The 27,676-nt window shown below is 51.1% G+C and overlaps 1 protein-coding gene across 1 annotated transcript in view; it reads left to right on the top strand.

The window, feature by feature from the left end:
- Positions 1 to 494: 494 nt before the first annotated feature.
- GRIK3 (glutamate ionotropic receptor kainate type subunit 3) overlaps positions 495 to 27,676 on the top strand; it is a gene marked incomplete at both ends in the record, with an annotated part of 184,237 nt that continues 157,055 nt past the window's right edge. The window contains one exon of the mRNA XM_084244257.1: positions 495 to 609. Within this exon, the coding sequence (XP_084100383.1) occupies positions 495 to 609 (115 nt within the window). The remainder of the gene's footprint in view (positions 610 to 27,676) is intronic.

Genomic DNA, 27,676 nt, shown 5'->3' with positions numbered 1-27,676 from the left:
GGGAGCGCGGGCGGCGCGGGCGGCGGGAGGCAGGGCGCGGGGAGGGGGCTGGGAGGGAGTGTGTGCGCGCGTGCAACTCCACTCCGGGGCTTTGTGCGAGCCGGGGCGATAGCATCGGCGGCGGCTGGAGGAGGAGCGGCCGGAGACGCGTGCTGCCCGCCCGCCAGCGCCCGGCAGCCGGGGCAGGTGGGAGCCCGCGCGGGAGCGGAGCCGAAGCGAGCCGGAGCGGAGTCCGAGCGGAGTCCGGGCGGAGCCCAGGAGCCTCGCTCGCGGGCGGCCCGTGGGCGGCAGCCGGGCGGGGCGGGCGCCCGCGGGGTGGCCCCCCAGTAAGATGTGCGCGGCGCCACGGGGCGCCCCCCACTTGCAGCGGCGCTCGGGAGCCGGGCAGCTGGGCCAGGCGGCGCCTAGGGGGCTGCTGCGCGCCAGCGCCTAGAGCTGCCGCCCCGGGGAGCCCGCCACGGCCGCGCCCCGGGCACGCTCGGCGGCGCCCAACGATGACCGCTCCCTGGCGGCGCCTCCGGAGTCTGGTTTGGGAATACTGGGCCGGGCTCCTCGTGTGCGCCTTCTGGATCCCGGACTCGCGCGGGATGCCCCACGTCATCCGGATCGGTAAGGGCTCCCGGGAGCCAGGGGTCTCCATGCGCCTGGGCGAGGGCGGGAATGGCCGGAGGGGGTGGGGGCTCTGAACGCAACCCCAGGAGATTTCCCCCAGCCGCTCACCAGGCTGCGGGGACCCTGTGAGCCCCAGGAGCTGGCCCCTGTGAGGACAAAGTTCCAAAGCCAGGGTCACGGGCCTCACTTATTGGGAAGGAAGCAGCCGGGCCGCGGCTGGCGAGGGGCCCTTCGCGCGCATCTGGGAGGCCAGACCTGGCAGAGTGTGGCGAAGCGTTCCAGCCCCAAGCCGAGTCGCGGGCTTATTTCCCGGGTACTACCAGCAAGACCCGCCGCAGCCCGAGTTCTGGGACCCGGCTACTCCGCAGAGCGGGAACCCCGGGGAAGGCGCCAACTTCTCTCCCCTCCCTCGCTCTCCGCGGGCCCTTGGCCCCCACCCGGGACAAGGCTCTCGGGAATGCGGCAGGGGCGCAGGGTAGGGCTTCGCATGACGGGGGCAGTGGATCTTCTCTCTTGGTGGTGGCTCTGGGCCTTAGTGGTCCCCATTCAGCCCCGTGGCCTGGCACAGGGGAGGGTCAGCTTCTGCCTCCTCCAGCTGGTTGCTCCAACCCAAGGAGCAGAGGCCTTTTCTCCAGCCTGGGGCAACGCAGGCGAGGTATGGGGGGAGGGAGCACAGAGCCTGCCTAGGCAGCCAAGGAGGAGAGCGATGCCAGTGGTTTTTAAAGTTAGCCTAAATCCCTCCGCAGCTGGAGGTGGCTGTCGGTGCTGCGCGAGGCTTTCTGGGTCTCTGGTATCTTCGCTTCTCTTCTCGATGGAGACTCTTACTCAAAGCTTTAACTTTGTTGTGGCCGCTCCAGGCACCCTGGAAGCAGGCACTCTGGGGCTGGGGGGTGGAGAGGCGGTCCGTGTACGAGGCTTGTGATCACCAGGGCTGGGCCCGGCCTGGCCACGCGGGAGCCTCCGCCACGCAGGCTCTGCGTAGGCTGCCAGGCCAGAGACTTGGGCCGCCTGGGTTCTCAAAGCGCCACCTCCTGCGTCTGGTACAGGGCTGGCAGGGCTCTGCCAAGCCAGAGCCACTTTTCTCCAAACGAGGATCCCAGACTGCCAGCGGCATAAAGGAGGTCTGGGGAGCCAATGTAGGGCTTGGTTTTTGTACTTGAGGTTTTCCTAGGCTATGGTCAGAAATCTTGGAGGGGCTGTCTCCTCCCTGGGTCTCTCAGCTATAGCTGGACATCTGGTTGAGGGTAAGGGCACATGCCTCATTAGGTCTGGCCATGCTGGAGTCTTTCAGCTCATGGCCCCTACCCCACCAAGCTACAAGGGAGGCAGAGGAGCCCAGATCCCCAGATCCGGACTCTGGGGATTGCCCTCATGGCCAGGCTTAACCCTTTGCTGCCCAGGCAGCTACTGGCAAGCCAAACAAGTCTTCTAGCTCTTGCACCTTTGCTGCCCCGGCACCCAGTTTGGTTACCATTCCAGGGGCTGCGCTTTGGTTACCATTCAAGGGGCAGTGGGACAGGCAGCCTCTTAGTGGCTGGCCAGCACATCCTTTATTTTTTCCTCTCCCTCCCTTTTTTGGAAGAGACCTGCATGATAAGGTGCCCTTGGGAAAAAAGAGGGGACCCAAAAGGTTTCATGAGCTCAGCCCACGCATTGCAGGGTCTTTCTTCTGTGGTCCTTACACCGCAGGGGTGGGTTGGGCTTGCTCACAGCCCAGCCTCAGGGAAGAAGGTCTTTGGGGACCCTGGAACACAGGAGCAGGTGAAGGCAGCGTCAGAAGTATGAGCTGAAGAGGGGCAGGATGACATATCCTCACCTGCCCTCTCTGACTATGAAATTGGCATGGGCTGGGGGGCTCCTCACTGCTCTGAGGGGAAGCTCCAAGTCTGCCCACCCTTTCTTGGGTTCAGCATGTAATAATGCAATTAAGGATGGCAAAGCCCTCCTCTCTTTTAATCTTCTTCGTATTAAGCCCCAGGATTAATTAGCGTGTCGGCCCAAGCCATTTATATATGAGTGCCCTGCCCCGTTTGGTTCCCAGCCCACGGACTGGGGTGCTGTGCCGATGCCAAACGTGACCGCAGGAGCTGAGCCAGCTTGCATGGAGGATGGGAAGGTTCTGAGGGCCTGTAGGCTTTTTGAAGCATCCTGGGCAGCTGAACTTCAGTTCTTTTGAGCCCAGGTTTGAGCTTCAGTCAGAGCCAGGGGGCTGCAGGGCCATGGCACAGGGAGAGAACATTTTATCCTGAAACCCAGACACACCCCTTCATCGGGCCAGATGCCAGTTCCCTTTTCCCATCCCTGCCTGCCCTGAGATCTCTGGACTAACTGGGGCTGCAGGCATTGAGGCTCTAGGAACTGGGTTCCTTAGGGTGTTTGAGCTGGCCGTGCTGGGAGCTGGATCCTTCTCCAGCAGGCAGGCGTTGCTGAGTACCAGCCCTGGGGGAGAGGGTTTTCCTGCAGGTGCGCTAGGGGCTCTCTGGGCTGGGGAGCAGCATACTACCCCCTCTCTTTGTGCCTCTTTTGGGGGCTGAAATTTCCTTTTAGACAAGGAGATGGATAGCTCAGCAGTGTGACAAAGTGTTCAAACAATCCGTCTTGAATAGATGAATTGCATTGCTCTGTCTTTTTGTAATTGTGTCTATCAGAGGGAGAGGTCAAGGCATTGATTGCTTGGATGGTTTGCAAGTAACAAAGGAGAGTGAGGGAGAGAGTGAGGGAGAGAGAGTAATTGGATTGTAGTCTGCAGAAAAAAATGATCATTGATTATTTTATATGAATATGTGGGAGATGTATTCTCTGTGTGATTATCAAGTGTTGCTCATTGAAGGTTTTCAAGGCATATTGTTCAGCATTTTATTATTATTATCATCATAGTTATTATTGTTCGGATGGATCCTGGTCTTAACTCATGGAAAACAGTTTAATGCAAGGGTCCCTTTAGCCAAATGGACTTCAGTGACCTCATGTGGGGACCTGGAGTTCCTGGTTATATGACCTAGAAGCTTGAGTGGAAAGGCTCTGAACTGAGGGGCAGGAGGGCTGGGTTTTCTGCCATCTTCACCAACTTACTGGGCCACCTTAATCAAATCACACTCTTACCCCCACCTCAAGCCTCAATTTCCCAGTCTGAAAACTATGGGTTAGCCTTGAGGGTTTGGGATAGTCTGTGGCTTCAAAGTTTCCTTTAGTGCAGGCTGGTGGGGACTGTCCTTGCCATTGTAGGTTTCATGGCCAGACCTCCCCTTTTGTTAACATCCGAGGAACCTTACATGTTGGATTGCAGGCCAGCCTGGAATTTGGAAAAGGCCAGTGGTGGTAGCAACTGGGGAGCTCTGGTGGATGGTGGTCGGGGGGGGGGGGGGGAGTTCAGAGCCAAATAACTTCAGAGACATAAAGCAGGTGTGTTGGGGAGCAGGGGAGGAGGCAGGAGGGCAGGACTGGCTCAGCTCAGATGCTCCAAGCTGCTACAGACAGAACAGAACTGAGCTGCGCGGTCCTGAGGAGGGGCCTTGGAGGGCCCAGCCAGCAGCTCAGTCTGTCCCACGGGAGTATGGTCCCCTCCCTGAGAATTCCCAAACCAGCCCTATCTGCTTCTCCTATAGGCTCACCCAAACGGTCCTAAATGTTCGTTTGTCTCCTGAGTTTGGGAGGCGCTGCGTGTAAAACAATGAGAAATTTCTCGCAGTGACTGGTGATGCGCTGAAACATCGCTGCCTTGTAGGAGCAGACAGCAACTGAATGAAGATCAATAGGGTTTCCCCCCCGGAAGTAAATAGCTTCAGACAAGACCCGGGAGTGGCCCAAGAGGCCTTAGAAAGCATTAACTTGAGGAATTTCTGCCTCCACTTTCTAGCCCAGCTGCTCCTGTCAGACTGGGCTTTCCTCCTTCTCGAGCTGGAGTTTAATTTCTTCTTGATGCCTGCTTGGCACTGCGCTAAACAGTCTTTTGACGTCAGGATGATCTGGGATTTTTAGAGGCAGTTTATGCAGGGTGAGCCAGGCACTGTGTCCCCACTAGGCTCTTCCAAGGTCACCCACATCCCCCTGCACCCGGCATGACAGCTGACTTCACAAGTCCAGCCCCGATGTGCTATTTTGAAAGGGCTTTGAGAGCGCTTGTCATCCCCCACCCCTTCAGGAATGCAAGGCAGCTTGGTGCTTTTACAATTCTTTGTGGAGCCTGTAAGTCTCTCTGAGTCCCATGTTCCCATAGGCATTTGTATCCCTGCCCCAAGAAACAGAGACCCTCGCATGGCAAGGGATAGGGGGTACCTCTGAAGATGCCCCTGTGGGCATTAGAACTTGGGGGAACTACCAGGCCATACTCAGGGGAGGCTGCAGGGCTGCTTAGGGGTGCTCTTTTAGGGAGAGACCTGGTTTTGTGCTCAGCAGCTGGGACCATTTCTGATCTGTTGAGGCCAGTCACAGTCAGCTGTCCCTGCCTGTGCCTCCTAGGGCCTCAGCCTGGTGTGCTCAGGACCCTCCGGAAGGAGCCAAGAGAGCTGATGCTCTGCTGGGCTCCCCAGGATTGGCTTGGCAACAGAGAGACTGAAGTTCCAGGAACGGGGCCTCCCTCCCAAGCCAGCAGGCCCTGCCTTGTCCTTCTAAGGCTGCGGCTGGAGCTTTGGATGCTCAGATGGGCCCAGGGCCTGGTGCAGACAGGGCCAAGGACTTCCTCTCTGGAACAGTGCTTCTCCCAGGTGCTGATTCCCCGGCAGCAGCACCAGGGGGCAGTGTGTCTGTGCCGAGGTGCCCAAGCATCTCCTGTTTGGGACCCCACCTGGGTCTAAAACAAAACCAAAATAATGAAGCAATGGTACAACAACATCACGACATCCCCAATTTATTGAACACTTATTAGCCACCAGGCACTGTACTAAGTGCTTTTGAAACAATGACTAGTTATGTGGGTGGAGAGTAAGTGCTCTAAAAATGTCACTGTTGCCCGTTTTCCAGCATCTTACTTTGCCTTCACCACCCTGCAGGAGTTACCCCCATTTAGGAAACGGAGCTTGGTTAAGCCAGTTGCCCAAGACCACGTGGTGAGTGAGTGGTAGCAGCAGGAGAAGACCTTGGTCAGCTGACTCGAGGGCCCTGGCTGTGTAGTCTGAGGATGGAAAGCAAAGACTCGTACAGGTGCTGAGTGCCATGCCCATCCCTGTAGTTTTGGGTGCTGAGCACAGCCTCGGAGGTCAGGCAGTGTTTGGCCTGGAGAGGGATGCTCATGGGCTCTGTGACACTGAACCCTGCCGTGCTGGTTTTCAGAGTCATTCTGATGGGCCACATGGCAGATTTGCTTCCTACAAAAGAACAACATGGATGGTGGTTTTTACCAGCCCTCCTGCCAATGCATGTGCTTATACCAGCTATACCTCCTTTTCCTGGCATCTGGGCTCTGCCCAGGACTTTTATCCAAGCCCCAAATAAAGGATGGATTCTTCCTTGGGGATGGCCAGGCCAATCACAGGAATCCTTCTAGTCTGGGGACTCCACATCCCCACTGGGCTTCCTGGAAGACAGCTTCAGAGCCTTTAGGAAGCCCAGGGGCCCCCTGTCTGTGACTCCCCTTGCCTTCCATCCTCATCAGTGAACGACCTAGTGGTTTGTTTGTTCTTCCTTCCTGTCTTCCCTCACCTCCCCTGTCCCTCCCCATTCCTCACTCCTCCAACATCCTTTCCAGGCTAATAGGTTTTATGGTCATTTTATTTTAAGCAAGAGTCACGTTTCGACCTTCTAAATAGAGCCTGCCTAGCCAGGAATTGAGTTTGGTGAATAATACGATAAGGCCCCCTTGCTGTGCCCTGGACTGTGTGTAGCTGTCCCACAAGTGTGATGGGTTGAGTGTGCATGTGGGGACCTAGGTGCAAGAGCTGCCCGGTCCATCCTTCTCCACGCCACTTCTGCGTGGGCAAAGGCAAACCTGAGTCTACCTGGCCCGTCCACCATGCTCCGTCTCCCAGTGGATAATGTGACCACCAGGCGCTGAGCAGGTCTGGAAGTCAGGGAAACTGCACTGCGCTGAGTCCTATAGAAGAGCCAGATTTGGACAAGTGTGATCAGAGGGGTTATGGTATTTTGCAGGGCCTCAGTTTCACTGTCTATAAAATGGGAGTGATATTGGCAGCTGCATAGCATCAAAATAGGAATGAAGTCTTTTCAGAAAAGCTTGTGTGTTGGCCAAGGGTCATTCTTTCTCCTCGTGGTCCTTGGAGAGTCTGCTGCCAGCACTGGGGCCAGGCGAGTGAGGTGGCTAGGGAGCAGGGTTAAAGGAGTTTCTCCCACGCTGACCCTGCACTTGCCCACTGACCCACAGGGTGAGTGCCTCCTTAACTCTTGTGCCTGCAGGGGCCTCACTGGCCTCGCCCTGGCTTGAGCTCTGTACCAGCATCTGTGGTTTCCTCCTAAAGTCAATATTTTCCTTTGTTTTTCTTTGTGCTTGAGACACAAACTCTTAATTGAGTGTGATTGGGAGAGAGGATGCCTGGTTGAGAGCAAGGGGACCGGTTTGGGGACCACCAGCCATTCTGTTGTTGCTTTTATTTCCCATTAGCCACATTTGTTGGCGGTCCCCACTGCCCCCAGAGCACTCTGCCCCAACTTACCTTGTCTGATGTCCTTTGGAGTTGCCTTGGGCATCCACACTCCCGCATGCTCCAGCCTGGCACAACCCTCTCCCCAAGCTCACTTCCCTGCATCCCCTCCTTCCTTCCTTTGGCCTTTATGTTTGGTTTCCTGTGCTTGCTGACCTTGACTGCAGCTGTGCCTTGGGGTATGCAAGGCTTTCTCGTGCCCTGTGTCTTGCCCCCCAGACAGGGAACTGTCCAGGCCGCCTCTCCCCCATCATTACCAAGAGGCAGTGTGAATGTTTTGGACTCAAATAAAATCTCTCACCCATTCTAAGATGGGCTCTCCCGGCCGCCCCCACCATTTTCACGTTTCTGTAATCAGTACGTGTCTCACTTGCCATGTCCAAGTTGATTTGCAGGCTTTTTTTTCTTGGTATCTTAAAATGTAGTCATGTTGCTCAGCCCTAATGAAATGTGGTGGCTCTGACTTTGAGCATGGGTCTGACGTGACATGCACTGTGTTGCGGCCTTGGGCAACATCTTTGAGCCTCCATTTCCTCACCTATAAGGTAGAAATATTAATATTCAGTTAAACCAATTTTGACCTATGAAAATTCCATGTGGTTTAACCTTATGGTTCTGGCTTCATAGGGTTATTGTGAGGATTGAAGGAGATACCGTTTACAATGCTCTTGGTGTGCTGCCTGATACTTAGTAAATGTTGGGAGAAAAAGGGGGCTTCCCCCCGGGTGTGACCAGGTTTCTGCCATCAGGCTGAGCTCTGAGGCTGTCTGCTTCTCACTTACCCTCTGCCTTGTGCCAAGCCTGGTGCTGAGTATGCCATGCAACTCACCATGTGGCATTTCCTATTGCCCACACACCCATGTTCCTCAGGGAAGTGCATGGTCCAGCATACACTGTGACACTCACCCACCATGCCAGGGAGCAAGAGAAGCGTCCTTCCTAGGATGTTGCTGTATGTCTGTTCCTGGCCCGCTATTTATCACATACCTGCAGCCCACGGGGTGCTGGACCTTTGCAGCATTTTAGAAATAGGAATGGATTTTGCATGTGTTTAGAGCTGACAAGACCCTGGTGATGGGATGCTCTTGAAAGACTGGTCTGAGGAGTCCTGCTCAGTCCTTCTTGCTTGGGGGATCTGATCTTGCTTCATGGATAGCCTGTGCAGCCTGGAGAAGGTCTACAGCTAGAGACCAGGCCCCAAGAGATAGACTCTGCGGTTCTGCTGGGAGACACCAGGTAATGAGGCCACAGCAAAAGCCGAGGAGGAGAGAGTCCCCATGGTGATCATACAGATTGGAGATAATGAGATGGAGTGAGATCCAGGGGGAGTGGCAGCTTGGACTCCAAATCCTTTGGTGCCACGCGGAATGGTGGTTAAAGAAGGCAGAGGGAAAGAGGAGCAAGAAAAGATGCAGGCTGTGTGAAGAGGGTTCCAATCCATAGGAGACAGTAAGTCTTGCTCTGTTAAAGGGACTGGTGCAGATCGGCTGCTGATGGAAGGGAGTTTATAGAGTTCTCAGAACAACTGCAGAGGTGAGCTCTTTAAATATGGGAATGAGGGAGTCCTCTGCAAAGCCTTCCTGCATTTGCTTTGCAGAACTGAAATATGCCATTCCAAAAATCCTGCCCAATTGGGCGGAAAAGCAGGAGCAAGGAGCCAAGGACTTCCCAGGGCTCCAGGCATCACATTTCCTGTCTATGGTGAAGAATTATAGAATCCAGACTGAAATGAACCTCAGGGGTTATTCAAGGCCTTTGGTTCTCAAACATTAGCATGCACCAGAATCACCAGGAGCAACACAGAATGATTGGTTCAGTGGGTATAGGGTGAAGCCTGAGAATTTGCATCTCTAACAGGTTCCCATATAATATTGATGCTGCTCATCTGGGGACCACACTTTGAGAACCACTTTCTAATCACTGGAGCACCCCTCCTACCAAGTGCATAGCTAGTAACTACCACCTGCAACAGGAAGCGCACCCCTTTTGGACCCTGCTTTGTTCTTTATGGCAAGTGTTTTGGCCCACTCCAATCTTTCTTTTAAGATTTCCCCTAGAAGTTGTCTCTAGGGATGGCAATGTAACTTGTACATAAGAGTGTCGGTTCTGAAATCTACCCCTTGGAGCTTGAACTTTCATTACCTTCCCTAGGGTGTCACTTGGGGTAAGTCAATTAACTTCTTCAATACTAGAGTTCCTCAACTATAAACTGGGGTAATAATAGATTTGACCTCATGAGATCATGGTGAGAATTGATGTGACTGGCACAGAGAAAACTCTCCGTATATTTTAGTGATCTAGCATTGTTCTGGAACTGACAGCTTGAGTTTCAAGGTTGTCTCCATCACTTCCTACCTATGAAAGCTTGGGCAAATTATTTCATCTCTCAAAATAATAATAACAGTGATAATACTGATTCATAGGGTTTTTAAAGGATTGAGTGGGCTAATGCATACAGCTCTCCCTGTTGCCCACTAGACTTACTGTTATGATCACCCTATCTACTGATTTTGGTTCAATTTGCTCCTCATACCATAGTGCAGCCCTCTGGAAGTATAAAGGCGTTTCTCCAGACTACAGATGCCCAGTTCTTCCAGCGTGATGTCCAGAGCTAATCCAGTAAGCTCCTCTCCTCCTCAGACCCCAGCTGGTGTGTTGGTATACAACCCCAGATTATTGCAGTTTTCCCAACAATCACTTTTGTTGACTTCTGCTGAGCTGGTGGCCTTATGATATCATGAGGTCTTTTCCACAGGCATTGCTGCTGATCTATAACTTCTCTCATCTTCTTTTTGGCCATTGATATTTTAAACCTAGGTAGGACTTGTCATTTATCCCTAGTAAATCCTTTCATTGAAACTGTACTTTTTCTTGTTCTTTGTTTCTGGGCCACCTAAACCTGTTCCCTTTACTCCATCCTCAAGAGGTAGGCATGAAGCTCATCTTCTTCCTTCCTGTGCTTTTTCCAGGCATCCATGGCAGAGAGGTTAAGTGAATACTGGCTTACAATGTGGTTGGGGCTGAGAGCCACTGTGCTGGGTGGCTCACTATCACCTGGCATGCTTCACGCCATCGGCCTGGGATAAACATGCCTTCCCTCACTTCAGCTATGTCTGCCATCAACACCTTGGGCAGGAAGCAACTCATGTCACTGTCTGTCAGCCTTATTCAGTGGCCTTGGATTCTCTAACCCACACTTTGACCAGCTTCACAACCCCACAGGCTTCCTCATGCTTCCAGGCCCTTTTGTAATTGGCTATGGTTGATGTCTCCAGACTCATGCATTATCCCTCCTTGCCTCACACACTCACTCTGCTTCAAGCCGCCATGTCTTCCCTCACTCTGGGCCTCCGCTTTTGCTATTTTTTCTGGCCAATGTCTAGTCATCCTTCAGCGAATAGGACTTTTCTTCCAGGAAGCCTTTTTTGACTCCTATCTCCTTCCATGAGTTCCCACAGCACCCAGTACCTCCCTTGTCATAGCACTTACTGAATTGTCATTCTTTATTATCGTGGAGGTAAGCCAGGACCACAGCTGACTTGTTCACCTTTTTATCCAGTGCAGCCAGCAAATGCATGACACATAGTAGGTGATGAATATCAATCTGTTGAATTAATAAATTAATTTATAAATATGTCATTTGAATTTAAGTCCACCCAGCATCCCTATCATTCTGCTGAACACTTTTTCCACCTTGCCAACAAGGACTTCATGAAAGACGTTGTTAGATTCTTCTGTGAAATCAAGTCCCTAATAATGTCAGTATTTCTTATGACATATAAACTCAGCATCCTCTATGCAAAGACCTTTTTATGTATTCTGTTGGGTAGAACTGGGGTATTTAGGAGAGAGGGGCATTCTTTTCCAGGCCAAGGGCTGGACTTTACATCATTGTCTGGTTCGTATGATGATCTTATTCTTGAGCGGACACAAGCTCTTTGCTTCTAGAAGAGACTGAAGAAGATTCCACGATCCTTCCCACTTACCCCTCAGCATCTCTGTTGCTTCCTCTGGGGGCCAACTCCAGGAAGAGAACTTCTGCTGTTCCGTCCATAGTAGGCAAGCCTGTTGGGACAGCTGGCGGTCAGGACTGGCTGTGTCATTTACATTGCCTCGAGTCACAGGTCATAGCTCCCCTGTTGCTAGTGGTCACACAACTAGGATGTGTAGACAACAGGTCTACATGACAGCTTTGTGTGAAGCAAACTTATTGGCACTCAGTCTGGAGATTCAGGATGTATGGACAGTCAGCCTGGGCTATTTAGCCCTTGATTTATGGCATTTATCCATAAATAAATGTGTCATCCACACTGGTGCTAGGGGTGTGAATGTGTGAGCACATATATGCCTGTGTACCGGAGGCATATACTTATATGAGATGATCGATTCAATGTTCTCCTCTTCACCAAAGGCTTCCCCAATCAGGGCACAATAGTCATTCTTTACCCCAAGTCTGATGAGTGAGTTCAGCGACTTTCCTTTGGATCACCAGGGAAACTGAGGACTTGAGTGATGGTCCCAATTTCCAGCTGACTGGGCTGATCTGTCTACCTTATTAGAATAACTGAGAAGAAAGTTAGTTCAGGTTTGCTATGGAGCCCTGAGCCTCCCCTCCTGAACATGAGTCCACCAGGCTCTCCTCTCTCTTGCTTCCTAATCCAAGAAAATAGGTGATACATTATGAGCCAAAAGAGCCTGTTGCCTACATGGCCATTTTTCCTGCCCAGTTTAATAGAGGTGACACCCGTCTATATTACTTGTCTCATAACATCAAATCAGTAAATAAAATATGGGTGATCTCCCAGGTTTAGTTGAATTATGACTTGTTCATGGGGACTGAGGGCAGGGGGAGAGGTTAGCAGAGATTGAATCCTGGCTTCTTGCAAGAGAAGCTGAGCCTTGTATCTTCCTCTGGATCCTAGAAATTTTTTCATTGCTAGAGGAGGCCAGGCACAGTCACCCTGTTTGACAGTCACTGAGTCCATGGAAGAACCAGAACACAAGTGGTGGCACCCCAAATGTTGGAACTGCAGGAGTAACATACCTGCCACCTCTTTTCAGGAATAATGAGGACCAAAAAGAGGAAATAACTTGTGCCACATCACTTGGTGAGCCCGAGGAAAAATGCAATGTAAACATGGATCTCTGACCCTGGTTTATTAAGTAGACTCCCTCCACTCCCTATTACATACACACACACACACACACACACACACACACATACAAACACACACATTTTGAGACTTAAAATTTGCAGTCTTAAAAAAATTAATTTTTCACTTTAACTTTATTTCTTTAAGTAACATTGCTTTACAACACAGGTATAAGATCAGGCCCTTTATATGCCTATCACCACACCACATCCCACCACCAAGACACCCATAGTCCACCATAGTCTGTTGTGTCACCCCCGTCTCCAATAACTTTGCAGTCTTAAGAGTGATAAAGAGACTAGATTTCTCCAATGTGGCAAAAAAAAAAAGACTGAGACTTTTTTTAATGTTTAGGGAGAAATATAAATCAGATTCACTTGTGTTTATAAAAGCTCACATAATGATTCACCCCTTTTGTGGTTTGGTGAAAGGCAGAGAGATTAAGGTTCACCCTAGCCTCTGAGTTCAGCACCACGGAGAGCAGCCAGTCTCTGGGGTGGTGAGTGGGCGCCATCTGCATGCTCACACTTGTGGTAGGGGTGATGTGGTTATTGTAAGGTCTTGCTAAACAGGCATTCTTTTTCCAAATGCTATTCCTCCAGGACTCTGGTGTTTATAAACTGAACTGAGGTGTTTAGCAGGCACATAGTAGGCTAGTAGGGACTATTATTTGTGGTCATTCGAATTGTGTAGTTCAAGGTAAAAGAAAATGAAGCCAATTGATGGAATTTTCTCCCTCCACCCTCAACACCCCAACATACACACATAAATTGTTCTTAAACCTTTGGTGCCTTGTACAGCTTGTCTGCTAGGGAGCGGTAGCAGATGACAAAACGAGTGAACATTCCATTGTCAAATATCACACCTGATACCAAGCGTCTTTGCTCGGCTTGTCAGCATCATCTTTCACATTGCATTTGGAAAGTATACTTGTGTTATGTGTTTTTATTCTGCTGAATGTGATTTCTTAAAAGTATTTTTTGTGTTATTATTTCTTGAGTTGCAAAGCCATGCCTACCTATAATAGAGCTATATTTTCTGCTAGTAAATAAAATTACTCCTCATTCAGGTGATGGGAATTAAATGTGTCATAGCTTTGTGCCATATCCCTGAAGAACCCCAGCAGTACCAGGTGCTTCACCACCTCAAAGTGTCTGAGAAGCCTCGTGATTGGGCTGGGTGTTGACAAAGGTCTCTCCCAGACAGGAAAGTCACACCATGAATGACCTCAGCCTGCTTCAGAGAAGGAGGGACTTTTTCCATCACGGGGCTACTGAGAGTTGGCTGGGAATACCTGGACTAGAAGCCAAAGAGGGCTATGAGTGTTAGAATGCTAGAGTTGGAGGGATTGGCCTTGGCTTCTGAACAAGGAGTGAGATTTAGGGAATGGGTTCCAGGGATTTAGGAGGAGACAAGATGGCATCTTGAAGTTGCAGCAGATAGAGTGATCCTGAATAGGCAGGGAGGAAGCAGGCTATGGCGTCTACACAGTAAGGCTGCTTCAGGGACTGACTTGAGATAGCTTAGTAAGAGGAAATTGGGCTTTTTGCTGCTCCTACTTGGTTTCGCAGAATCAGAAAAATCTGCTTTGGAAATGTGGCTATTTTTATGCTGTTTGTAATTTAGTGTTTATTTCCTGTCTCTTTCACATGGTCTCTGGGCTGACTCATTGATTCACCAAACATTTATGGAGCGCCCACTCTGTGTGCTACGGGGTGCACAGGGCAGGGGACTGCAGGGGAGGGATGTGAGGGGATGAAGCAGCACTCCTGGGGGCTTCTGCATAGGTCCAGTAGGTGACCTTCAGTGATAGGGTGGTTCCTTGAATATTTGGGTACATACAGTTCAGCCCAGGGCCCTGCATTTGAATCTTCCTTGTTATCCAGCATGCTGGGGAGGGATAAGGGGTTTCAGAGAGAAGAGGCAAGCTAAAGGTCATGCAGTAGAGCCAGCTGGGAAGCCATACTGCTTCCTTTACCCTTCACTTCTTTTCCCCTTCTGCCCTTGCTCCTCCCAAGTCATATCATCACTTGCGTTGTTCTGAGAGTTTTCACTCCTAAGCTGTCACACCCCACCCTCACGTTCCCCTCAGGAATTATTTTATGCAGCTCTTTGTCTCCTGGCAGAATGGAACCATAACTTTTTCTACATGGGTGCATGTGTGAGTAGGAAGGGAAAGGCAGGACAGGGGGTGGTATCCAATTCTTTTTTTTTAAAAGATTTTATTTATTTATACAAGCACTGGGTACAGTCAGAAGCGCGGGAGGGTGAGAGAATTCACCAGAGCCAGAGCGGGGAACAGAACAGACAGGCTGACGAAATACACTGCTGAGGGGAGCAGCGGGCGTGGCAGGAGAGGTCTGTTGCGCCATGTGGGACCCTCCTGGCAGCCGGGGATCGAACCAGCGCTGCGGGCAGCTTCGCAGCCCAGCGCTCAACCACTGCGCCACTCGGGGAGGCCTGGTATCCAATTCTTAAGCCTTCAAGGAAAACCATTCTGTCCCCTTGGTGAGAAAGGTCTTCTTTAGGTCTAATTCAGAGTCTTCTTACTTCATGGTAAAGCCATCTTTCCCATGACATGACTTGACCATCCATGGTGTTCAGGAGTGAAGTCTGATTGGGAGCCAGCAGCTTCAGGGACTTTTCTTTCTGGGGCTGTAGCAAAGGTTCTCAGACAATTAAACTGCAACAGCCACACTTTGGTGCACACAGGCTTGGACAGATTTATAATATTTTCTTTTTAAAAAAATTGGCATTTTTTTTCATGGAGACAATGATTTATGGAATAATCAATTTCTTTATCTACCTAATACATTGGAGTGATCCGTCAATGCAGGCATCAATCTCCCCCAGAGGCCATTGGGGGCGGGTGGGGGGGAGAGGCAGCAGCCTTGGAGCCTGATCACTGGCAGAAGGCAGCTTTTCCTGTGAACTGCCTTGGTGCCAGAGCCTGGGGCCTGTAGTAAGGAATGTCTGGAGCATCTGCAGCCCCTTTCTGTGGGCACAGTTGCTCATCATTCTCCAACTCAGGCTCAGCCCCACCCAGAGGAGGGACAGCACGTGCTGACCCTTTGTGTAGGTGTGAAACCCAAGCACCAGAGAGGCTGCTCCAGGCTGGGCCCAGGAGGTATGAAGGCAAGCGCAGTCTTCTCTAAACCTCTGAAAGCTGCAGCTTAGAAGAGGGAGCATACCTGATCCTAGAGTTCCCAGAAGGGAAATTTGGGATCCTGGGGGTTCTGTCCTAGATGGCAGCATTTGATTCAATATCAGTTAGCTCATAGTCAGTGCTATTTGAAGGTTAGGTACGATGCCTTGTGGAGTTGTGAGCTTCCTGTGAAAGGAGATACTCAAGAACAGATTGGCCAAGGGTGTTACGGGGGGGAGGGGGGGAGGCTCTGGATTGCTTTCACTATGAAATTCTAGGCAACCCCAACTGTGCAGCTAGAGATGCTATAAAAATCCATACTTTCTGAGTTTCCTGAAAGGCCAGGGAAGTGCCTGCTCTGGATTATACAAACTTCACAAGCCTGAGCCCAGAGCAGTAACTATAGTCTTAAAGTTAGACTTTCCCCTGCAGGCCTCACACAGCAGTGCACCCCTTGGCAGTGCCCAGGGATCAGGAGGGAGACTGTTGGATGCACCAAGTTCCAGGGAGGACCTGTCAACACTTTGAGTAGCCTAACGCCAAATACACTGGAACACCTGATATACTTAGTTTGCCCATGTCTCTGCCATTGGTACCATTTGCAGATGTGGATGGTGATGTCTAAGAAGATGGCCCGGGGTCACACAGCCAGTCAGGGTGGGGCCTCATCCTCTCATTCCCCTTGTGTTGTTTGCTCAGCAAGCCTGTACTGAGTACACATTATGTGAAGTGCTGTGTCGGCGGCTGGGGCCCAAGGGTGCATGGCACAGATGTGAGTGTTGCCCTCATGGAGGTTGCAGTCTGGCAGGAAATATGGACATCAGGGAGCCATTATGAGTACGGGTGTTAGAGTGACGTGCAGACTGCTCTGGGGCTCTGGTGGGGGGACATCAGAAAAGCTTTCTGAGGAGGTGACCTTTGGGCTGAGATCCGAGGGAGGAGAAAGGGACAAATAGGTAAAGGTGCTGGGGAGGGAGGGTTCTAGGTAGAGGTAACAGCACGTATAAATGCCTGAGAGGCAGACAGTTGTGTTAAGTTGGACTACACGAAATTTGTGTTGTCGACTCCTATGAGCATTGTAGGCCAAACATAGTCAAATATTAACAATTTTGTATGTTTCAAACCAGTGCTTAAAAACCTCAAGGAAGAGGACTTTATGACAGGGTGCCACCTACCCAGATTTGGACCTTTGGAAAGCCATCCTGTGCCTGTGTAGTGTGCCTGCAGGTGGTAGGAACAGAAGCTTAGTAGTCCAGATGAGAAAGGGTGGGGAGATGTGTTGGAGCAGAATGGAGGGTTGCTCAGAGATCAACTGTCCTCATTCCTGGTCCAGGGCCCTTGCCAGAAGCCAAGTTGGTCCCTTTGCTCCAGGCCTGAGCACTGGTGGCCAGACCTCAGTCACGCCAGCCTCCCCAGATTGGGGTCCTCCCCAAATCGGCACCTGTTTTCTGCGTCCTCCATCAACAGATGCCACAACCACTGTCTGTGAGCTCAGCTGGCCTCCAGCCCTCTCAATGTTCCTTGGTATGACTAGAAAACCTTAGGTGTGTTCTGTGTCCTGGCACCTGAGGTGGTGGCACCACCTCAGATGGTGGGCTGCACCGCTCACAGCTGCCCCCAGAAAGCAGCTGGGGCCTCGTATGTTTGGCTATCCGGCCAAGCCTTCTGAGAGGCCCTGACAGCCTGGCATGGAGGCCAGATAAAGGTGCTCCTTCTGGTCTTGACTTCCCCTTTAGAATTCTTCAAGGGACCAGGAGCTTCTCTGTGGCTGAGCTCAAACCCCTCCTCCCACTGAGGGTGGAGTTGGCCCCTTCTAGGTAGGCAGGGTGGGAGGAGGGAGACCACAGCCTGCTGGACAGGTGTCAGGTCACCTAGGAGTGGGAGTGGCAGCTCCGTGCAGATGGCACTGGGCTATGCTTCCTTTGTAGTTTCAATTTCCGGCACCCCCTGCCGACACTGTGTTTAACTCTAGGTTCAGAAATAGCCGTCACTCAAGGCTGACATCAGCAGTGAAGGCTTATAGTGTGTCAGGCAGTGTGCTGAGCACCCTTTAGATATTCAGTCATTTAACAGGTAGGCACTTTTTCCGTGCTCTATAGATGAGGAATTCAAGGATTCTACAAATGTTGACTGATAAATGAAGACTGCCAAGACCCAAGTGCCCAGCACCAGGTAGGAATATTTGTTGAATCTGTCTATACAGAAAATAGGCAGAAAATGGAGCAGGGGAGTGGGGTTGGTCTAGAAACCAGCTTGGGGAAGGACTCTTGCCAGTTCCCTGGATCCCCGAGATACCCTTGCTCCTGTTCCCATAGCCCAGGCCTTTCTCAGCCGGCCCCTCTCCCTTCTCGTTCTCCTCACCTGGCCACATTCCTTTAGTCAGGACACCTGGGTGCCCTTCTTGGTAACTGCAAGGAATGTAGGGACAGCTTCCAATGCCCCCTCTTTTGCTGGTGGTAGGTTTGCAAGACTCCCATCCTTCAGGACTTCACGTTGTGGTTGATTCTGTCCCGTCCTTGGCCACTGGCAGGCCCAGCCAGAGCTCATAAACCACTTCACATCCAAAAGCCATCCTCAGCCTGATGCAGCTAGAATGGTTCTGCATTCTGTGCTCCCCACCTAGAGTGCCCTCCCCTCTTTAGCCTCTAGCTGAATTTCTTTTCTTGTAGGTCTTGTGCTATCATAAGTCTCACCTCCTCCAGGAAGCCTCCTCAGATGCACCCAGTCAATGGATGCGACCTTCCCCAAGCCTCCCTGGAGATATGTTCTGTTCCACTTTTCAGAGCACTTCTCATGGCTGAAGCGACCTCCCTTCCCACGAGCCCCCCTCATGGCTCCAGAGCTCACTGTGTCAAGCAGGACACTGCTTGCCTGTCAGATTGTTTTTCTTTATTTCTTTCTTGTCTTGTTTTTAAACAACCAACCACCACAACACCTTTGACAATTTACTGTCTTGAAGATAAACTCCTTAGCCTGGAATTCAAGGACTTCTGTTTTTAGCCTCTGCCTTCTCCCACCCACCTCCATTAATTTAATTTTAATTTTAAGTCAGATTAGTTTTTCAAGTTGAGTTAGTCAACATTTAAAATTTGGAATGTCTTGTGTAAGACAGCTTCTCTTCCCATATTACCACATGCCACAGCCCCCACCCCTCCTTACAAGTGTGTCCCCTGGGTCAGGATCATTTACCATCATGTATGGGCTGTTTTTCTTTCTGTCATAAGAGGGAACACTGTCTTTATTATCAGGAATAGACAAAAGACAGATCAAAAGGGCATTTATTTCAAATGCTTTTCTCTCCCCTGCTTCACTTTACCTTTCCTATGGGCTCCTGCAGGCACTGAGGTCCTGAGCCACCTGGACCAGCGTGTTCTCAAAGGCAAGGACCTTATCTGATTCCCGTATGTTCTGATAGTAGCAGCTGTTGCTCACTGAGTCCTTCTCTGATCTCAGTATCTCATTTCACCCTCACAACAGCCCTAATGTGGGCAAGATTCTTCCCACTTTCCACTCGAGGGGCCCCAGCCCTCTCCAGGTGAAGCCACCCTTCCCTAAGTCACGGCGTGACCACAATCTGAACAGGCTGGTCTTGCACCCAACTCCCTTCCCCTGTGTGCCCCAGCAGCTGCCCAAGCCAGACAGGCGGTTAATAAGAGTCCAACAATCAAATTGAGTCCCAGAGTCATGGTGATTTGGCACCAGGGAGAAAACCCCCACCCCCAGTAGACAATGGTGCGTTTGGGTGCTTCTGGGGCACCTGTCCATTTGGCATCCGCTGACTCCTAGCTGGTGCTGTCTCTCTCCGGGATGGCATTGCCAGAGTTGAGTTAACATGTGCTAGGCAGAAAATCTGCGTGAGTCCCTTTACATTACCATGTCTTTGAGACTCCAGGACATGGTGTGGGCATCAGCGCTCAGCAGGAGCATTTTAACAACCTCTGTCCTTGTTCGCTCCCTGCAGTCTTCGCAGTGGCCGCAGGCCCATCGCTCTGACACAGACCCAGTGACTAATTGGGCCTGGATAATAGGCCACAGAGACACACACCCTTTCCCATCCCCCTCCTGGCTCTGGGAGGGGGTGGGTGTAAAGTAGGAGACCGCAGAGCCACACTTCTGCTCGGTGGAGGGCTCGGGGAGCATGGGGAAGAGGAGGCAGGACTAGGGTGCTAGAACCTTCACTGGCCGGGCTCCAGGGGGTGGGGAACCTACAGTGAGAATGTGGGCTCGATGTCACGAATTCCCCACGGACCCTGTCAGGCGGTGACTGCAAAAGGAAGATTTAACAAACAAGGAAGCTCCACTCCTGGCCTAGTGCTTGAAAAGCCTGCCTTGCCCAGATCCTGAGATCTCATTATTCCAGCGGCCCCTTGGAGCCAGATGGCCACGGGAAGCCTCAGATTAATTTGGGAGATGTTTTCTCAGCAGAACTTCCAGCTTTCTGTGCAAGTGGATTAAGGTCTGGACCAAGTGGGAGCTCTAACCCTCTTGGTGTTTGGGGCTGGCTTTGCGCTCCTGCCTGCTGGGATGTGCTTTGGTTAGATGGATTATCCCTCAAATCCAAACTCAGGAATCCTGAGACTCAAACACGCTTCCAGTTTGATATCCTAGACGTCTGGCTTCCTCCCTGCGGGTAGAGCATCCTTGACTGATGGCATTGGTGTCACAGCAGGGACCCGGCATGAGTGGCTCACTCCTGTGGCACCTGAGGGTGTGCAGCCTGGGCCCCACTTCCCCGGCTGAGCTCAGGCCACCCCATGGTAGGGACTGAAAATTCTCAACTTCCTTGAAACGATTGGCCCTAGAGCTCAGATGGGAGGCTCAGCTTCTGTGAAAGTGTCTGAGGGACCTGCATTCTTCCCACGTGATGCTGGGGTCCTCAGCCCCAGCTGGGGGTCAGGGGGTCTGGTGCTTCCTGGGTGCCTGGAACCAGTTGAGGAGAGAGGACCGTGGACATGTGCCCCCTCAGGTCTGGTGCTTCCTGGGTGGCTGGAAGTGACTTTCCTGTGCAGCCCAGGCTGTGGCACAGGCACCCTGGTGGGGGCGGAGCCACATATAGAGAGTTTGAGAAGAGAAGAACCTAGACGGGGGTCTTCCGGAGTCCACAGCCCTCCTCTGCTGTCTGTCCTTGGGGTCTCCGTGGAGATCTGGCTTCTTCTTCTCCTACCGGATGGACAGGACTACTTCCCTGGTTGCCCAGCCCAGGAGACAGGCTAGCACTTCAGCAAGCAAGCAAAATAGAGAACTCATAGACCAAAGGCAAGAAAAAAACTATAGCCAGTAGTTCTTGGGCACTTACCCTGCCAGATGGTGTTCTCAGCTCTTCTAGGTCTTCATTCTTTAATCCTCACAGCAGCCCTGTGCGATGGCGCTGCTGTCTCCATTCTGCAGATGGACAGCTGTGGGCCAGAGATGGAGGGGCCTGCCTGAGTTCACAAAGCCAGTAGGTTGAGGCCTGGATTCCAACCTAGAGGTCAGGCATTAGTGCTGGCCCTTGGCCACTCACTCTACATCATCTTTCCATACTTAGAGAAAATGGGATTTATTGTTTCATTGCAATTTTTCCAGATGTCTGAAGTCGTGAGAGAATCTTGGTGTGTGAAGAGGTGGTTTATGGCATAATATGGAGTGGGTGAGGATCCAGCGCATGCCCTGGGCTCAAATCTCAGGCTCTCCTGAGCTGGCCCAGGTTTTGGCCCGAGGTACACACCACTCCCACACTGGACCCTTGGCTCCTCTGGTCCTTTCAAGCTCAGGACTCAGCCTCATTCTCCTTTCTCTACATTCTTGCATGGAGCTGCTCTTGATGAGTTGTGCTTCTCTTCCAGGGAGATTTATGTCTCCTGGCAAATCCCCAGCATCCAGGTGAGTGAGCCTGTGAGGCCTAAAGGTGTTGAATCATTCTGGGGGCAGGTGGGAGTTAAGCAGCAAAGGTTCTGATTGGCTCCTTCCATGATGCATGTGCCAGAGTTTGTACTCATGGGTGACCCACACATATGGGGGGAGGAGAACATTCTCCCAGGCACCCAAGTGTCAGAGATGAGACAGCAGACCACCTGGTTCATCTGTGATTGATCCCCCAGGATGGTTTAGTGTCTGGGTCTAGATTAGGTGCTTTGGGGAAATTCTAGGCAGAGACCCCATATGCTGTAGTGGATTTCTCTCCTGTTTGCCAAGTGCGTTCATCTCTATGTCTGTTCATAGCTCAGCAGGCAAGGCAGGACTGGGGCTCCCCAATTTGCACATGAAGTAAACTGGGGGTCACCAAGGCCAAGCCACTTGTTCAAAGCCATGTTAGTAAAAGCTGGATCAAGAAAATCCTGAAGTCGGATCTGAATGCCAATCATTCCTTCCCCTTTAGTTGTCCATGACCTTGGGGACATAATGGCTGTATCCTGGAAAAACATGGTTAATGTCACTTATCTGGGGCTTGGTAAACAGTAGGTGCTCAGACAAGGTAAAGCCCTGCTTCCTTCCACCCTGCGGATGCCTGTCTCTGGCTGCCCTCTCCTAGCCCATCTCCTTCTTCCCTGCCTGGAGGGGTTCAGGTTCATCACTGTGACCTTGCAGAGGAACATCTTGATATTTGCTGTCAGGTTAGACAAAACATCTGGAAGATTGGACCATCTTTTTTCTCTCCATCCCAGTGTTTTGGTGTCATGAAGATAAAGCCACAGAGACATAACTGCCAGGGCCCAGTTCCCAGAAGGCCATAAAACACGGGCGATTCTGCCTGGCCCCACTCATCGCAATCCAGTAAAGTGCTCCTCGTCCCCAACACATGGTTATTTTTTACAAAATCGCTGAACTGGCCATGTTAGCTGTATTGATCAATAAATTACTTTGATGAAAAGTCAATAGACAATGGCCCCCTGGCACTCATTCCCACACAAAAGAAGGACTATACACTTTTTACATCTCAAAAGCCTTGGTGCCATTTCCTGTCTCATTTTTCTCTTCTTGGGACCACAACTTGGAGCCACCTGAGCCAGAATCTGCCCGGACAGGACTCGGAGACTTCTGGGACCACTGGCAAGCCTTCTTCTGGTCCAGGGCATGGGGGTGGCATGGAGACAGTAGATCTGTCTATTCAGACCTTAAAGAACAGTTCATTTTCCAGGGCACACTGGACCCAGCCACCACTGCCGCTGGGCATCCTCCCTCCAAGAGACCCACCACAGTGGCCCTCCTGGGGGAATGGCAGCCGGTTACAGCTCCAGCCTCCCTGCTTGGAAGAGCCAGGAGCTGAAACAGGCTGGGGGTCTTCATTTATTCATTCATTCATGTGATATTGTTGGAGTCTCTGTTCTTTCCATGGAGATTTTACTGAATTGTCACCAGGAGCTGAGGGCTTAGACGTTTCTACCCTCTTCGACATAACAAGAGCCTGTGCCGCATGCTCAGAGAAGGCAGTGTGCCTATGGAGGAGGGGGTGGGACCTGCTGGTCACAAGCCCAGACACTGGGGTCTGGCTGCCTGACTCTTGACCTTGGGCAAGTTCTGAACTTCCTCTGGCCATGTGTAAAATGGGGGTAAAAAGGTGTTTACCGCACAGGATTGTAAGAATAGATTTAGCACTAGTAAGCATATGTGTCAGGCACATATGAGCCCTGTAAGTGCTGGCTGCTTTTAGCTGGTGAGGATTAAATAAGCTAGTGTGTGTCAGAAGCTTAGAACAGTGTCTGATCCATAGAGCTCGATGCAGAAGAGCCCATATCGTCACTACTTGGGATTTGGGAATAGGGCTTTCCATATGGCTGTGTCACTGCACCCTGGACTCTTTCTGTAGTGCTGCACTGCTTGGCCAGTCTTTGTGCTTTTGTGTAGGAAAGTTCCTGGGAGATGTGGACAGATGGGAAACTAATATTAGCAAGGTGTAGCAACTCACTTGAGAGCGCGTGGACGGTCAGATTGCCGACTCCAGGGTGCTTTCTACGTGTGTGTGGTCTGTGACCATGAGGGCTGAGGTTGTCTGGGTTGCCCCAGTCGTGTCTACTGTCCTGTGTAAATATGCACTGTGACCCTTCTCTCCAGAGCATCTTCATTTTCAAGCTATATTATTTTTTATTGAGCATCATTGGATCACAACACAGTATGTGATGGAGGGGCACAGGTCCATACCTCTCCAGATGTATGTGACCACACCACATCTACCACCAAAGCACCCATAATGCTTCACCATGGATCACTGGCCCCCCTTGTTCCTCACCCCTATGATAGTCTCAATTTTACAGTCAGATTTCTAGGGTTTGTTTTGGTTTCATTTTGTCTGTTCCTTTGTTTTGTTTCTTTACATTCCAAATATGAGTGAAATCATCCGGTATTTGTCTTTCTCCTTCTGATCTGTTTCACTTAGCATAATCCCCTCTGGTTCCATTCATCTTGTTGCAAATGGCAAGAGTTCATCTTGTATTCCATTGTGGACACCACGTCTTCTTAATTCACTCACCCGCTGTTGGACATTCCGGTTATTTCCATAACTTGGCTATTGTAAATAGTACACGTGTCCCTTCAAGTGAGTATTTTTGCATTCTTTGGGTAGATACCTAGGAGTGGAATTGATGGGTCATTTTGTAGGTCTAGCTTTAATATTTTCAGAAATCTCCAAAGTGTCTCCCATAGGAGCTGGACCCGTCTACATTCCCACCGACAGTATGTGAGGGTTCCTTTTTAGGGAGCAACTTTAATTGCTTTCTTGGCATGGCTGCTAAGTGAGAAGGGTTTGACTCAGACTTGCTTAAATCCTGGATCTACCAGTTCCTGTCTATCATGTTTTCTGTGCCTCAGTTTTCCTTGCCCATAAAAAGAATAGGGTGGGAGAAATGCTTGATGCACAGAAAGCATCCCGCAGATGTTACCTCTTATGTATTCTTCTCAAAAATAAATATTAAAAGAATAAATGTCCATTTGAACAGCTCTAAACATGTTTACAATGTGCCGTGACCTTCAGGCAGCACTGGATGATGGAAGGCGTAGAGTTCATCTGTCCTAATTTGCGGCTGAGCATAGAGAGGTCCAGCTTGGGTGGTGAGACAGGCAACTCACCTCTGCTAATCTGCCCTGTGGCTTCTCCCCTGTGCTCCAGCTGCCCCTTTTCAAAGGCTCTGCCTCAGGGAAATCAAGCCACCCCCAAAAATGCCGGTACACAGCCGAGTTGGACTCAAGGGCCCTCTCCCTTATCCCAGATATAGGGGTGCTCTCTGCAAGCACCTCTCCTGCCATGACACTGGGAGTGGCCTGCCCACCACTGGCCTCTTTTCATTAGCACTGCCCCCTTCAAGCTCCGTCCTCTGGGACCCTCGCCCCTCCCATCAGCATCCAGGGGCAAGGGACATTGGAGAAATTTTTCCCAATTACTGAGATCCCAAGTTCCTGCTCGGCCAGGCCAGGCCCAGCTCTATTTGCATACCATTAGCTATGATGCCATACATTATGGATTCCTATTTAATTTTAGTACTTTTTGGAGGCAACTCTAACCTAATTAAAATCTCCTTCTCCAAGAACCTGTCATTTCCCCAAAATCTGGTAACATGGACTCGGCACAAATGGACCACACGTGTGTGTGCGTATACATGCGCACACACACTCACACCCCTGCAGCCATAGTCACGTACTGCCATTTCAATCCCAGTCCCTGAATTCTTTTTCAAATGGAAAGGAAAAAATGAAAAAAGTCTTTTCCTCCAAGATGATTTGCATGCAAACTTAACTCTGCAAGCCCCCAGGGGCTTGTGCCTGGAGAGGTTGCCAGAGTCAGGCTCCACAGAGGAATCTGGGGCTGGGAGCGAAGGGAACTAGGCTCTGGCCCAGCTTCTGCCTGCCTCCCTCTGGGAGTCACTGAGCTTGCTCAGGCCTCAATTTCCCCTCCTTTTTGAGATTGTTGTAGGATAAAAATCTCAAGTCCCACACTATGCTGTTACCCTTGGATCATTTCCACCCAGGCAATCTAAAGTAAAGTGTGTGGAAATCTTTTAATCAGATGAATAAATCAAATAAAAAATAGCTGGGGTGAGAAAGGGATAAATAGGTGGAGCACATGGGATTTTTACGGTCGCATAATGATTCTGTGTGATACTAAAAGGTGGGTATGTGTCATTCTGTGTTTTTCAAAAGCCATAGACATATGAGATTGAGTGAACCCTGATGGAAATGCTGGGTGATTATGACATGTCAATGGAGGTTCATCAATCATCACACGTAGCACCACTCTGGGCATGTTGATAGTAGAGTGGTTGTGCCCTTGTCGGGGTTGGAGCTATACTTTCTGCTCATCTTTTCTGTGAACATAAAATTTCACTAAAAATAAGGTTTACTGAGAAATAAAATAATGTGGCATTTCTTGAGTGCTCACCATATGTGAGACATTTTATATGTGTTGACTAATTCTTGTGACAATTTGAGGTCGACATTATCATTATGGCTATTGCGTCCCCATTTTACAGATAAGGAAACTGAGGCTCAGAGGGGTACATAGCTTGTCCAAGGTCACACAGCAAAAATGGGTGGGGATTGGATTTGGATCCAGATAATCTGGCTTCAGAACCCTTGGCCTTACTATATCACAGCTGCCTCTTCCTTTTTTACCATGGAAAGGATTGGGAAGAGGACACCATTGCTCTTCTGTGATGATGACTGAATTGTCGCCTGACTCAGGGTTAAGGGATGGGCCGCCGTTCATCACCTGACATTTCTCAGAAATTAGAGCTGCGCTGGAAGGGGGAGCTCAAAGCAATCCCGGCAAGCTTGGCCATCCTGCCTCGGTGCTGGTAGGGGCAGTGAGCGCACCGCGCGCCCCCTGGAGGTAGGATGCTGGCCCTGCACCTCCAGACCCAGGCTCTTACCCAACCCCCTACCAGGTATCTCCACAGCCAGAAAGATGTAAGTCAGCAAGAGGGGGCGCTGCAAGGCGTGACAGGATGCTCCTAAAGGAAAAACTCCCTGGCCAACTGGGGTGGGGAGTGGGCACACCTTTCCACTGGGCTGAGGCAGGGGCTCTGTCCTGCATGAGGGGGGTGTCTCTGAGAAGAGATGGGCTCCTGGGGCCAACGTGGCACTGCCTCAGGCTTGCAGAACAGTGTCTCGGACTTCAGAGTGTCTTCTGATGGCCGGTGGACCTAGGTTTACATCCACTCACCCCCCTGACTGGCTGTAGACAGGTTTCATCCCTCAGTCTTCTCTCCAGTGCCTGGAGACAGGTACCCACCTGCTAAGGCTCCGCCTTGGGGAACCAACGCTCTCCCTCTGGGCATGATAGTCTTCCTGCCAGCAATGAGGACCGTCTGTCTCAGGCCTGGTCTTGGCTGTCCCTGCCTCCCTCACCCCGGGCCCCCGCAATGCCTGGGAACAGCGCTCCTCACCCACGTGCCTGGTTTGCCCAGAGACTGCCCTTTGTCCAGAGGGATTTAGATTTTTAAGGAATAAGTTCACCTGAGTCCTGCGGGGCATTGACCACGAAGGTCTTTGACTCGAACCTCCCTTAGATGCCTCCTCTCATGCTGAGGCTTTTGCAGAAAATCATTTCATGTTTTCTCTGTGTTTAAAGAAGGCTCAGCCTGGTTGGCGTGACTTGAAACAAAGTACACTCCCCGGTGGAACATGCCAACCTCTGCTCTTCAGTAAATTCAGGGGAGCTGTTTCCCACCACATGACCTGGAGGCTATATTTAGGCCTTGCCAAACCTTTGGGTCCCTCCCACACTGCATTGTTAAGGTCCCTGCAAGCGCCACAGGACTAAGGCCTGGAGGGCGGGAGAAGCCCCCCAGTGAACACAGCTGGAGTTGCCCTGCAAGGTCTGTGATTCATACTTGGCCCTGCTGGCTGCTTGCTTAGAGGTAGCAGAGACACCACAGACACAGAGAAGGCCCCCAGCCTCAGGCCTCCCCGCTGACTCACGTCCATGCCCTACTCTGCTGCTGCATCTTTGTCGCCACCCCTACCCTGGGTACTTTCCACGTCAGAGACTTTCAGTCTCTGCTGTGTCTCTGCACGTCACTTTGCCCTTGCTCAGAAACTCAAGGGCTCTCCAGTCTATAAGGAGCCCAACCTCCTCAGCCTGGCATTCAAGGCCTTCCATGATCTGGCCTTCACTTAGCTTTTTATCCTCATCAGCAACCATCAACTCCCTTGAACTCCATGGGGCCAGGGGCTTTTGTCTGTTTTATTTACCATGATATGCC

The sequence above is a fragment of the Talpa europaea genome, assembly GCF_964194135.1.
Source record: "Talpa europaea genome assembly, chromosome: 9".
Classification (NCBI taxonomy): domain Eukaryota; kingdom Metazoa; phylum Chordata; class Mammalia; order Eulipotyphla; family Talpidae; genus Talpa; species Talpa europaea.
This window is presented reverse-complemented; position numbering and strand designations above follow the sequence as displayed.